Genomic DNA, 14374 nt, shown 5'->3' with positions numbered 1-14374 from the left:
GTTGCAGTCACAGCACCTGGCCCGTTACTCTATGTATCTACAACCTTCCTCCTTGGTTGTGCATGAAGCGGAAGTTCATTATGATGCCAGTGCTTATCCAAGGTCCAAAGCAACCCGGCAACGATATTGATGTGTACCTAAGGCCATTAGTTGATGAACTTTTACAGCTGTGGGCCGAACCAGGTGTACGTGTGTGGGACGAGCATAAACAAGAGGAATTTGACCTTCGAGCGTTGCTTTTCATAACCATCAATGATTGGCCTGCTCTTAGTAACATTTCAGGACAGTCAAACAAGGGATACAATGCATGCACGCACTGTTTGGATCAGACAGAAAGTATATATCTGGACAAATGTAGGAAGAATGTGAACCCATACAATCGTCGTTTTCTTCTGCCCAAGCATCCCTTAAAGAAAAAAGGCAAGCATTTCAATGGCAAGGTAGAACCCCGGGGGAAGCCTGTCATCCGTACTGGTGCTGAAGTATTTGATATGGTCAAAGATTTAAAAGGAATCTTTGGAAAGGGTCCTGGCAGCCAACCTGTTCCTAACGGCCCTGATAAGCGCGTACCCATGTGGAAGAAGAAATCTATATTTTGGGAGCTACCCTACTGGGAAGTCCATGAGGTCCGCTCGGCAATCGACGTGATGCACCTGACGAAGAATCTCTGCGTGAATATTCTAGGCTTCCTGGGCTTGTATGGGAAGTCAAAAGATACACTGGAAGCACGGGAGGACCAGGAAAGTCATAAAGGAAGAGATGGCATGCATCCAGGACAGTTTCAAGGGCGTGCAAGCTACGCTCTTACTACGGAAGAGAAGGAAATCTTCTTTGAAGTCCTTTTCAGTACCAAGGTCCCGACTGGCTTCTCGTCGAATATAAAGGGAATCGTAAATATGAAAGACAAAAAATTCCAAAACCTAAAGTCTCATGACTTCCACGTGCTTATGACGCAATTGCTTCCGGTTGCATTGAGGGGAATTCTACCGGAAAATGTTCGCCTGGCAATTGTGAAGGTATGTGCATTCCTCAATGCAATTTCTCAGAAGGTAATCGATCGAGAAAGTCTATCAGGGTTACAGATTGATGTGGTCCAATGTCTGGTCAGCTTTGAGTTGTTGTTCCCGCCATCCTTCTTCAATATAATGACACACCTCCTAGTTCACCTAGTCGAAGATATTAGAATTCTCGGTCATGTGTTTCTACACAATATGTTCCCCTTCGAGAGGTTCATGCGAGTCTTAAAGAAATATGTTCGTAACCCTTCCAGACCTTAAGCCGATTGGTGTTCCTGAATCTCGGTATGAGGGTAGGCTGACAGGAAAAGGCACACTAGGAAGGAAAGCAAAAGTATGTATGGACGGGCATTCTTTCTCTCAAGCACACTACAAAATTCTACACAATTCCACCGTGGTGGCTCCGTATATCGTGACACACAAGAATATTCTACGCTCCGAAAACCCGGGGAAGGCTGACTCTTGGATTAAAGGGGAACACGAGAAGACTTTCGGCAGTTGGTTGCAGACACATCTCATGAATGACGACACCGTTGGAGATCAGCTGTACTGTTTGGCCAGGCCACCATCTTTGACTATATGTACTTTCCAAGGGTATGAGATAAATGGGAATACATTTTACACGGTTGCCCGAGATAAAAAGAGCACCAACCAAAATAGTGGTGTCCGCTTTGATGCAACAGACGAGAATGGGCACTGTTTGGAAACATATTACGGGTACATAGAGGAGATATGGGAACTTGACTATGGACCTACTTTTAAGATCCCTTTGTTTCTGTGCAAATGGGTGAAGCTGACAGGAGGCGGGGTAGTTGTAGACCAAAAGTACGGCATGACAACAGTGGATCTCAACAATCTTGCGTACATGGACGAACCATTTTTCCTAGCCAATAATGTCGCTTAGGTTTTCTATGTGAAGGACATGTCTACAAAAACGAGAAAAAGAAATCAGCAAAAAAAGATATCGTCCGATGAGCCAAAATGCCACATAGTTCTTTCAGGGAAAAGAAACATCGCGGGAGTAGATGACAAGATAGACATGTCAGAAGATTATAATAAGTTTCATGAAATTCCGCCCTTCAAAGTGAAAATTGACCCAAGCATCCTACTCAATAATGAAGATTCCCCATGGCTACGACCCAGAAGAAAACAGAAATAATAGATAGGAATATTGGTGCAATAATGTAATAATGTATTAAACCTTTTATGTAATGCATGTATGGAATGTACATAGTTCAAATAAGAGATGAGTTTCAAACACTTTTCATTTTCAAACACTTTTCATTTTCATAGTTTTGTCAAATTCTCAAATATGCAAAAAGAATTTTAATAAACCTTTGTAAGAGATGAGTTCTCGTTCGAAACGCTGATACTTCGAGAGAGATTGTCCGTTTTGTACACGAAGTGCATCCAGTTTTCGTCGTAGCCCTCTCAACTTTTTAACACATGCTATGTGGGTGAAATGATGATAGCATTCCAACTTTCAACATTTTCAGAGTTCATTTGTAGTGCTTTTCAATTTCAGGGTCAACTAGCTCAAAAAAAATGTAAATGCACGAAGAATACCAAATGAAGTCAGAAATTGTTGAAATTTTGTGATGTGCCTTTGAATGGTGCATTTTGAACACACAAAAAGTATGGAGTTTAAATAAGTTCAAAACATGAAATCCCTTTGTAAGAGATGAGTTCTCGTTCGAAACCGTGATACTTCGAGAGAGTGTCCGTTTTGTCACGAAATGCATCCAGTTTTTGTCATAGCCCTCTCAACTTTTTAACACATGCTATGTGGGTGAAATGATGATAGCATGCCAACTTTCAACATTTTCAGAGTTCATTTGTAGTGCTTTTCAATTTCAGGGTCAACTAGCTCAAAAAAAATAAGTAAATGCACGAAGAATAGCGAATGAAGTCAGAAATTGTTGAAATTTTGTGATGTGCCTTTGAATGGTGCATTTTGAACACACAAAAAGTATGGAGTTCAAATAAGTTCAAAAAAATGAAATCCCTTTGTAAGAGATGAGTTCTCGTTCGAAACGCTCATACTTCGAGAGAGATTGTCCGTTTTGTACACGAAGTGCATCCAGTTTTTGTCGTAGCCCTTTCAACTTTTTAACACATGCTATGTGGGTGAAATGATGATAGCATGCCAACTTTCAACATTTTCAAAGTTCATTTGTAGTGCTTTTCAATTTCAGGGTCAACTAGCTCAAAAAAAAAGTAAATGCACGAAGAATACCAAATGAAGTCAGAAATTGTTGAAATTTTGTGATGTGCCTTTGAATGGTGCATTTTGAACACACAAAAAGTATGGAGTTTAAATAAGTTCAAAAAAAGAAATCCCTTTGTAAGAGATGAGTTCTCGTTCGAAACCCTGATACTTCGAGAGAGATTGTCCGTTTTGTACACGAAGTGCATCCAGTTTTTGTCGTAGCCCTCTCAACTTTTTAACACATGCTATGTGGGTGAAATGATGATAGCATGCCAACTTTCAACATTTTCAGAGTTCATTTGTAGTGCTTTTCAATTTCAAACACTTTTCAATTGAAAATTACAAAATAGTTAATAGTTTGGATAGTCAAAATAATTAATTTTGAAAATAGAAAATAGTTTTGCGTTATTTATTCAATTTCAAACACTTTTCATTATCATAGTTTTGTCAAATTCTCAAATATGCAAAAAGAATTTTAATAAACATAGTTTTTAATTGAAAATAACAAAATAGTTAATAGTTTGGATAGTCAAAATAATTACTTTTGAAAATAGAAAATAGTTTTGAATTATTTATTCAATTTCAAACACTTTTCATTATGATAGTTTTGTCAAATTCTCAAATATGCAAAAAGAATTTTAATAAACATAGTTTTTAATTGAAAATAACAAAATAGTTAATAGTTTGGATAGTCAAAATAATTACTTTTGAAAATAGAAAATAGTTTTGAATTATTTATTCAATTTCAAACACTTTTCATTATCATAGTTTTGTTAAATTCTCAAATATGCAAAAAGAATTTTAATAAACATAGTTTTTAATTGAAAATAACAAAATAGTTAATTTTGAAAATAGAAAAAAAATTGAAACTATATGAGAATTTGTAAAGAAACTTAAACCTAAATTCAAAGTGAGCTCACTTTGAATTCAGGTTTAAGTTCTCCATAATTTCAAATATAGTTTCAATTTTTAAATTTACAATCAGTTTAGGCCCGTAAGCCTGCTTTAGACAGGAGCTCGATGGAGTAGCTGCGACGGGGCTTATAAACAAGTGTTAGTCCCCCTCGCTGGGCGAGGTGGGACTAAACTTATCGTGCAGCCGAGGAGGGGTTTTATTCCCGGGTGGAGCCACGACCCGGGACTAAAGCCCCTCGCGTGCCGCGTGCCGAGGAGGGGCTTTAGTCCCGGTGCGTGGCTCCAACCGGGACTAAAGACCCCCTTTAGTCCCGGTTGGAGCTCCGCACCGGGACTAAAGGCCCCTGCTTCCCGCCTTCTGGTCTGCCGAAAAAGGGCCTTTAGTCCCGGGTCATGGCTCCACCCGGGACTAAAGGGGGTCTTTAGTCCCGGTTCGAGCCCCGAACCGGGACTAAAGATCCACCTATATAAGCGGGAGTTAGAAAAATTCCAACCCAAATTGTTCGTTTCTCTTCTTCTTCCTCTCGTTCTCCTGCCCGGCGCGGCACACCGACGACCTCGACGACGCCGTCAGGCTGCCCGCCGTCCTCCTCGCCGCCGCCTGGCGTCCTCCTCGCCGTCGATGTCGTCCTCCTCGCCGCCGTTGTCCTCCTCGCCGTGCGCCGCCGTCCTCCTCGCCGCGCGTTGCCGTCCTCCTCGCCGCGCGCCGTCAACACCTTCGGCCGGTAAGCCCCCCGCCCCTCCTCCCCAACACTCCGGCCAGTAGAAGAAAAGAAGAAAAAGGAGAAGAAAAGAAGAAAAAGGAGAAGAAAAGAAGAAAAAGGAGAAGCACAGAAGAAAAAGGAGAAGAAAGGAAGAAAAAGGAGAAGAAAGGAAGAAAAAGGAGAAAAAAGGAAGAAAAAGGAGAAGAAAAGAAGAAAAAGGAGAAGAAAAGAAGAAAAAGGGAAGGAGAACAAAAGAAGAAAAAGGAGAAGAAAGGAAGAAAAAGGGAAGAAAGGAAGAAAACAGAGAAGAAAGGAAGAAAAAGGAGAAGAAAAGAAGAAAAATGAGAAGAAAGGAAGAAAAAGGAGAAGAAAAGAAGAAAAAGGAGAAGAAAAGAAGAAAAAGGGAAGAAAAGAAGAAAAAGAAAAAGATTTTTTTTGTCATTTAATTCCTATTGTTATTAGGTTTGTGCTAGATTATTAGGGTTAGTAATATTTAGAATTAGGTTAGGGTTACAAGAAGAAGAAATATGAACAAAAATAAGAAAATAAGATTAGGAAAAAGGAAGATAAGAAGAGGAGGAGAAGAAAAGAAGAAAAAGGAGAATAATAAGAGGAGGCGAGGAGAAGAAGAGGAAAAATAGAAGAAGAGGAGAAGTAGAAGAAGAGAAAAAATTAGAGGAGGAGGAGAAGAGAAGTAGAAGAAGAGAAGAGGAGAAGTAGTAGAAGAAGAGGAGAAGTAGAAGTAGAAGAAGAAGTAGAAGAAGAGGAAAAATTAGGTTAGGGTTACAAGAAGAAGAAATATTTTTTTTGTCATTTAATTTTGCTATTGTATAGTGTATATGCTTAAGTGTTAATAGTGTTTCTTAGATTATTGCTTAATTTTGCTATTGTATATGCTTAAGTGTTAATAGTTTAATTTTGCTATTGTATATGCTTAAGTGTTAATAGTTTATTTTTAGCAAGAAATTTAATAGAACTAGTTTATTTTTTTAGTTCATTTTACGATGCCTATCCCGCATCCTCGTCGTCGACTCGGCGAAGGACACCTGCTTGATGAGAGGGGCCCTGTCCGGGACTAGGCTCCGCCCGGCTGGTATTGGGACGTGCTACCTTCCGGGGGGCGTAGGTTGGTGAGGAGCCAGCCCGTTGTTGACCCGATCCTTGTTTGGTGGCGGTCGCGTGGGCCAGTGACGGTGCCGATGCTTCCGGACACCGCGGAGGTGGTACGTCACCGTGTCAGGGAGGAGGATGAGCACGTCCGTCGCTACATGGTTGCGTTGGAGGGCAGGTTCAAGCATACCTGGCAGGTTCTTCGGGGATCTCACTGGAGCTATGATCCTGTGATGGTTCCTTCTCTTTGGGTGTCCACCGCCCGCGACGATACCCGTCGGGCGCTACGGTTCTAGATGTATCAGTGATGCTATATGTATGATAGTATTCGAGGAGTATTAGTGATAATATTCGATGATGTACGGACAAAAGAGATGATGTATTTGCTTATAATATAATGCATGCTAATTTGAATACTACTTTATTTTACGATTTGATTTTGCTTGTTGAATTCTCAAATTGGAAAAGTACTCCTACTTTGAATACTATGCAGAAATCTAGGAGTCCGGGTGGAGCCATGACCCGTGACTAAAGTTGTTTTGGAACGGAGTTCCTGATAGAATAATTCTTTTTTGGTACAAAGGTTAAGAGAATCCGTTAGACATATTTTAGAGTTTAGGTTCTAGCCAAGACCCGGGACTAAAGGTCCTCTTATATAAAACGACACTTCGAAGTTTCCAACCCCTCTTATATAGTTTGTTAGTTTATTAGTTAATCAAATGTCCGTTTTTTGCAGAACTATGGATCCACATATCAGGAACCTCGAAGAGGAAGAACTTCTCGAAGATATAATCAAAGACGGCCCCGACGTTGAACCAGCTGAATCTACATCGTCATATCTAAACCCCTCCGGATATGGAATGGAGGTCGAGCGACACGAAGATGAAGCCGATGGGGCAGGAGATAGGTCCAATGACGGAGAAGGTGATAGCTCCACTGATGGAGAAGCCGGTGAAGAAATAATAAAGTCCGGCGAGGTATACATATGAAGTTCGACAATCACTTGTAATATGTGCAAAATATTGGAGATAGCTCTATATTGTATACATATACATTCATTTGACGAATGTTTCTCCCTCTTAGGCCTCCGCATCGAGCAAAGCTACAAAACGAGGCCCGACTAGAAAGTTGGATGCACGGACGCATTACACCTTTGAGGTGATATTGCCTACGGGCGAACCCAAGCTTCCTAAGAATGCTGCTGACACATTCAAGAAGCAATGCAGAGTTCTCGTTAGGGATCACGTCCCGATCAGCGTTCGGGAGTGGAACAAGCGCAAAGGGGTAGCCGATAGTGACTATGTCGCCGAAAGGTACAAAGATAATCTTTGGAATGATCTCATGTCACATTTCAACCTGCCAAAATGTGAGAATGAAGACGCCGCAGACAAACTGAGGGCCAAAGTCAAGCTGTGAACTCTAAAGAAGATGGCTGAACTGTTCCGTAGCTGGAAGAAGAAGCTATGAAAAAACTATCTGAAGACAAAGAAAGTGCCAGTATTCGAGGGGTATCTAGCCAAGCAGGCGAATCACTGGAAGGCATTTCAAGAGCACAAGGAGTCAGAAGATGCCCAGGCATTATCAGAAAAGAACAAGATAAATGCCGACAAGAAGAAATATCACCACAAGCTGGGGCCAGGGGCTATGAGACTGCCATCCCAAAGTGGGATAAGAAAGAGCAAGATCTGCTAGCTAAAGGCATCGTACCTGAACCACTCCGTGATGAGTGGGAATTGAGAGCAAAAAATTGGTTCCTTGCGCATGGTGGTTCGTACGACGAAGAAACAGGGGACCTCATCTGCAGTGACGGTCTTAGGATACCCAGGGAGAATTGGAAAAAGATAGTGAAAGAAATTAACGAGGGAAAAAGAAAGTTCACTGCAGATAGAGAGAAAGATTTGCTCACACTGGCCCTCGGCAATGACGAACATGGAGTACAAACGCGAGGCTTCGGTCCTTCTTACCCGTGGTGGCTTGGGTTTGCCAGAGACCAAGACACTTACAGAAGCCGAGCGAGAGCAAAGAAGCGGCAACACGATGAGGAGAATGAGAAGTTCAACCAGTTGCTTGCCAGGATTAACGAGCAACAGAAGCAGATTGATGAGCTTACAGGAGTAGCGCGCCAGGAAGATCCTGCACTTGATATTACCAGCGCCCCATCTAAGCGGAAAAGCAGCGTGGCTGAATCTCAGGCCCCGCGCGACGATGCATGAAGAATGATAGAGGGCGGTCCCGGCTACCCCGTGGATGGAATCAAGGCGTCAACATCATGTGAACTCCATCAGAAATTCAAGAACATATCCATGAAGGTGGCCGTCGGACAAGCTTTACCTTCTGGCCCTGATGCACGCTGGCATGGCCGTGAGATTCCAGGTGGCTTTGCTAAAGTCGGGGTGGATGAAATCATGGCGGGGTTTCATGATATGGAGCTCGACATAGCTGGACCCGAAGATGAGAGGACACTTGGAGAAGTACTGGGTGGAGTCATCCTATGGGACAAGAACTACATCAAACTTCCAGGCTCGGCCCCAAGGACAACACCGCCTCCGAGTCGTCGCAGGTCACCTACACCTCCATCACATCCAAGGCCTCCACATGACGTCGGCCAGCACAACACGAGTCCATCTCGATCACCGCCGCCGGACTTGGGTCGTCCGTCTCCGCCGCCGCCCGCTCTGGATACTAAGCGGAAGCGTGCGAGCAAGAACTCTCCGTCGACGATTTCTAAGCGACGGAGCCCCCCAAAGCGCAAACTGTCGCCCCTCCCAAAGGTACCTCATGCTAATCTTCCTATCAGACCTTATGATCGTACCCCCGAGGAAAACGCCAGGATAGCAAAGGAACATCATGATGCGCAGATGAAAAAGAAGAAACCCGAGCCCCGCCCGAAATACACCGAGAAGCAAATAGCATTTGCAAAATACTTCACGAACCTTCCATCACAATATGACTTACACCATAAGCCTGATGACTATACACGCACATTGTAGAAGGAAGTGAAAAAGAGCAGATCACGTGCAATTGCAAGTGGGAGCAAATAAAGTTCAACTACAAGCAAGAAAAAAATCAGACGTTCCTCAGCTTGGACAACAGGCCAAACAGTCGATCCCACCTCTCAGGGTGTTGCCCGAGAATATCCCCCCTCCGGTGCAGGGGCAAGATTTGGAATTAGCAAAGAAGTGGGCGGATGAATGGGGTATCCCGGTTGAAGACATTCTGGCTTCCCAAGACGACAGGTTACCCAAGGCTGTGGTAGCCCCTAAGCCACAGTTTTTCATGGGAGCGCCTTTGGTCAGCAAAGATGATCTCCCAACAAATATGCGTTACTCGCATACATGGTACTTAAGTGAATCAAAGAATGGGAGAACGATGATTGTGGTGAGTGTCCCACGGGAGTACTACGGCCGCCCCGAAGAAATCCATATCGACTTTGATGAACTCTTCCAGATGTACAATGCCGACGCCCTCGACAAATCGCTTATGAGTTGCTATTGTGTGTAAGTTTTTCAATTCGTTGTCTACATATAACTTGTTTAGTTATTTCAATTCATTGTCTATATATAACTTGTACTCTATTATGCAGAATGAAGATTCTGGATTGTAAAAGTAGGAACATCCTAAATATTGGGTTTATTGACCCAGATAAAATACATATAGCGATGCTAACTGATAAACCCAGGGAGACGGACGAAAACCTTCTAGGGTTTCTAACAGATCAAAATTTCTGTGACCACATACTGTTTCCATACAACTTCAGGTGAGGGTCTTTACTGTGTTGTGTCCATTCACTTATAAGTGTAATTGATAAGTTACTGATATATATATATATATATATATATATATATATATATATATACATGTGCAGCTTCCATTGGATTCTGTTGGACTTTCAAATTGATAAGGGAAGAGTTGATGCCTTCGACCCATTATCGAGACCCTTGGAACAGTTCCAAAGCCTGGAGGACATGCTCCAAGGGTAATTTCAATCATTCTTGCGCTCTATCGGTCTCTTTCGATGATTTTCTGATATATCAATTAATGAAAAACTTAGCAAATCATTATCCTTGTCGGGCAGGGTTTGGAAGCGGTTCAAGTGCGTGACTCCGAGTATCGAGCCTGAGAAGCTGACGTTTAGAGCGGCTCAGGTAAGTAGTAGTATGATACACTTCTATTTTCAATACATTTATGATGCTAGATTATTATTTTGATTATATATATTCTATTCTCGTAAAGTGCGACCAGCAGCCACGGGGGACGCATCTATGCGGATACTATGTTTGCGAGACCATTCGCACGTTTACCTCTGAGCACAAGGATCACAGATTCGACGTAAGCAATGAACATTCACACCTCTATTTTTACCCGTCATTCTTTGTTATCATGATTGATATTCATATTCATCTCCTCTTCTTATATAGTACACGACCATGAGGGAGAAGGTCCTACCAGAGCAACGCGCGATTGCTGTTGCAGAGGAGCTTGCGACCTTTCTGAGGACGAAAGCTATAGATGACAAAGGACGATTTAGTGTAGCTAGGGGCCATTACTGATGTTCGTCCATGTAATCGAATAGACGGGCTCTAGTCCCGATAATTCAGATCTCCATATAATTGTATATATATGCTCGCTTGTAAGATAAGTTAATCTTATATATATATGCATAATTATTTCTATTTAGAATTATATGAAAACTAATTCCCGAACACCAAACGAGGCATCACGTTAATCTCCCGAACACCTAAACCCTAAAATCCTAAAACCCAAAAATAAACAAAATCTGAAACTCTTTAGTCCCGGTCCGTGTAAAGAACCGGGACTAAAGGGCCTGCCCGTGAGGGCGTTCCGAGGCGCCCACGTGGAGCACCTTTAGTCCCGGCTTGGAACAGGGCCGGGACTAAAGGTTAGGCCTTTAGTCCCGCCCCTTTAGTCCCGGTTGGTGAACCGGGACTAAAGCCCCTTACGGGCCGGGGCTATAGGCCCTGTCCCCAGTAGTGATAGTGGAGCAGTTAGGTGGCACATTCACGTTGCACATGGTCGGAAGGGTATGCAACACTAAGGATGTTATCACTTCCAGTTGAGTAAGTTGTTGTGGTTGGATGACGCCTTGACCTGGACAAGCACACATTGACGTACCTGTTTTAGCTGAGGTTTTAGCTGCACGATCTGCATGCCTTGTTGTTGCTCTTGCTATATGAATATGTCATGCACAATGTTGTTAACTTCTGTGCATTTGAATTGTTCGGGGATTTGCGCCCATTGTAGGAAACACTGTTGCTACAACACCTGCCAATTGTTCTTTTGCAATATCTTTGACCGAAGGTATGATACCAATGTGGTAGGGCTGCACGGTTGTATGAGAAACTCCTTGCATGGGTTGAGATGTTGTTGTAGAGATAGCTGAATAGATTATTGTTGGCATGGAAATGATTGTTGTGGTTGATCGGGAAATTGTTGTTGTGGTGGCGAGGGAAAGGTTGTTGGGGTTACTTAGGATGTTGTTGTTGTGAGGGCTGTGGAAATGGTTGTAGCGATTGTTGGGGGAATGATTGTGGGGGCTGGGGAAATGATTGTTGTGGAACAGTTGTACGTGACTGAGAAACGGTTCAAGTGGTTATTGGGGGAATGGTTGTGAGGGTTGGGGAAATATGTATTGTGGTTGATGGAGGCATGGTTGTTGGGACTAGGGTAATGGTTGTGGTGGTTGCTGAGGGAATGGTGTTTGGGGTCGGGGAAATTGTCGTTGTGGTTGGTGGACGAATGGTATTTGATGCTCGGGGTATGGTTGTTGTGTCTGTTGTACTTGAGTGCTTGGGTGGACTTGCATGTCAGAGGTGGCGCTGGTAGTTTCCACAACAAGGATTGTACGGATGATTAAGATCTGTGGATTTGTGTTAACTAAACCTTGCTTGGTTTTGGTGCTTGGGCACCAAGTTGTGTGAATGATAGATGATTGTATGTGATCTACATATTCTACGCCTCTTTACATACGCCATATGATGCTTTCCTTTTCAATGCTTGTTTCCTTTTTCAAATTGCATAGGTACTTATCGAACTGATCATTTCGTGGTCATGCGTTTGATGGAACTACCGCAATAATAACCAAGTTAATATTTATTTTTTGATGGATGGTTTAAAACAAGGCATTTCCTATGATACAAAAATCTCTCTTCATACTTATATACACTGAAACACTTTGAACTATTATTTTGTCTAAAATTCACATTGAGTTAATTGATGCATGAGAAAGGTGTGAGAATGTGTCATTTAGGGCAGAAAAGAACCATAGATGGCTTAGGGTGCAACACCCAATAAGTTTGAAACATATTGGAACTAAGAAGAAGAAGAATTAGAAGGCGAAGAAGAGCAATTTAACAAAACATATTATTTTTTAACACGCAACAAAATTTGCATCAGGATCCTAAAGGGACAGACACACACGATTCATGTTGAACTAATAGTTTGTATGGCCCGGGCACACCACAGGTGTAATTATATATTAATGCATAAGACTGTGATTACGGTTTGGGATGAAAATATACATACAAATTTAAAAAAACAAGAAATATAATATTCATGAGAATTTTATTTTTCTTTTATTTCCATGATTGGAAAAGCCATTTTCTAGTCACGACACTTCATTCATCATCATTACATTTATTGGTATATCGGCTAACGAATGATGATCCATCTATTAATTATTATAGCATTCCAGCGTTGACTAAGCTGAAAAATGGTGCTCTCATAGTGGAGCAGTTAGGTGGGACATTAAAGTTGCACATGGCCGGAACGGACTGCAACACCAACGATCTGATTGCTTCCATTTGAGCTAGTTGTTGCGGTTGGACGATGTCCCGACCCTGGACGAGCACACATTGACCCACCTCTTGCGGCTGAGGTTGTTGTTGCACGATCTGCACGCCTTGTCTTTGGCCTTGCTGCATGAAGATGGCATGCACAATGCTATCAATTGTTGTGCATTTGTATTGTTCAGGGATCTGTGCCAATTGCAGGCAACACTGTTCCTGCATCACCTGACAATTGCTCTGCTGCACGATCTTTGACCAGAGGTACGATACCAATGACACAGGCCTACACTGTTGCAAGAGAAACTCCTTGCATGGATTCAATTGTTGTTGGAGATATAGTTGAATAGATGGTTGTTGCCAAGGAAATGGTTGTTGTGGTTGATTAGGGAATTGTTCCTGAGGGGGGCGAGGGAATGGTTGTTGGGGTTGCTCAGGATATTGTTGTTGCGGGGGCTGAGGAAAAGGTTGTAACAGTGGCTGAGGGTATGATTGTGGGGGTTGGGGGAATGATTCTTGTGGTGGCTGAGGAAAAGGTTGTAACGGTGGTTGAGGGTATGATTGTGGGGGTTGGGGGAATGATTCTTGTGGTGGTTGAGGGAGTGGTTGCTCGGGGAATGGCAGGAAGGGGCGGGGAAACGGTTGTAGTGGTTGCCGGGGGAATGGTTGTGACGGTTGGGGAAATTGGTGTTGTGGTTGCTGCAGGCATGGCTGTTGAGATTGAGGAAATGGCTGTTGTGGTTGCTGAGGGAATGATTGTTGTGGCTGGGGAAATTGCTGTTGTGAATGATGGATGAATGGTTGTTGAGACTCGGGATGTGTTTGTTGTTGTGTCGGTTGTACTTGGACACTAGGGTTGACTTGCATCTCAGAGGTGGCGAAGGAAGTCGCCATGGCAAGGATTATAAGGATGATTAAGATCTTCATGGTGGATTTCTGTTAAATAAACCTTTCTTAGTTCTCGTGCTTGTGCTCTAGTAATGTAAAGGATGGATGATGGTGTGTGATCCACAAAATGTAGGCCTCTTTATATAGATGCCATAGCATGGTTCCTTTTCATAGTTTCTTTCCTCTTTTAATGTGCATTCGTGCTTATCGAACTGAGTATTTGGAATGTTTGTGATTGGTAGCACTACATACAAAGGTAATTTTGGACACATCATCAAAGTTGCTTTCGGTTGTACATAAATTCAGAGTGCACTATGAGGTTGATAATAGGTGTTGACTCATCTTATTCACTTTACATCTCAAAGAGGTATCTATATTCCAATCCTTCTAAAACTAACTTTGTCATGTTCTCAAAGTTGTTAGGGATAAACTGGATCTTCCTAGGTTGAGTGGAACTATTTTTTTTAATCTTGTGTGTGTTGTTGAGATAGACCATACTAGAAACATAGCTTGCGTGGAACTAAATTTGGTAAACTTATGTGTGTTGTTAAGATAGTTCACACATGTAACGTGAAGTTCATTCCCGGCATACTCTTTGTAAACTAACTTTTAGTGTTGTAACATATGATTCTTAAAAGAACAAGAAGATACGACTCGTAAAATTCCCTTTTTATATAAATTTATCGGTACATGCATAAATTATTATATTCACCGCATTGTGTAATGTAT

The 14374-nt window shown here is 42.3% G+C and overlaps 1 protein-coding gene and 1 pseudogene across 1 annotated transcript; both read right to left on the bottom strand.

Annotated features, from left to right (window-relative positions):
* Positions 1–9669: 9669 nt before the first annotated feature.
* LOC123453087 lies at positions 9670–11778 on the bottom strand (annotated as a pseudogene).
* A 741-nt stretch (positions 11779–12519) lies between these two features.
* On the bottom strand, positions 12520–13770 carry LOC123396758 (gamma-hordein-1-like). Its single transcript, XM_045091785.1, has one exon. It carries the CDS (start codon positions 13682–13684, stop codon positions 12653–12655), a length of 1032 nt encoding a protein of 343 aa, XP_044947720.1. The 5' UTR covers positions 13685–13770; the 3' UTR covers positions 12520–12652.
* Positions 13771–14374: the final 604 nt, after the last annotated feature.

Source organism: Hordeum vulgare, chromosome 1H (assembly GCF_904849725.1).
Source record: "Hordeum vulgare subsp. vulgare chromosome 1H, MorexV3_pseudomolecules_assembly, whole genome shotgun sequence".
Taxonomy (NCBI): Eukaryota; Viridiplantae; Streptophyta; class Magnoliopsida; order Poales; family Poaceae; genus Hordeum; species Hordeum vulgare.
This window is presented reverse-complemented; position numbering and strand designations above follow the sequence as displayed.

Coding starts and splice junctions, on each gene's coding strand:
- LOC123396758 (XM_045091785.1), bottom strand. CDS start 13,684: ATGAAGATCTTAATCATCCTTATAATCCTTGCCATGGCGACTTCCTTC.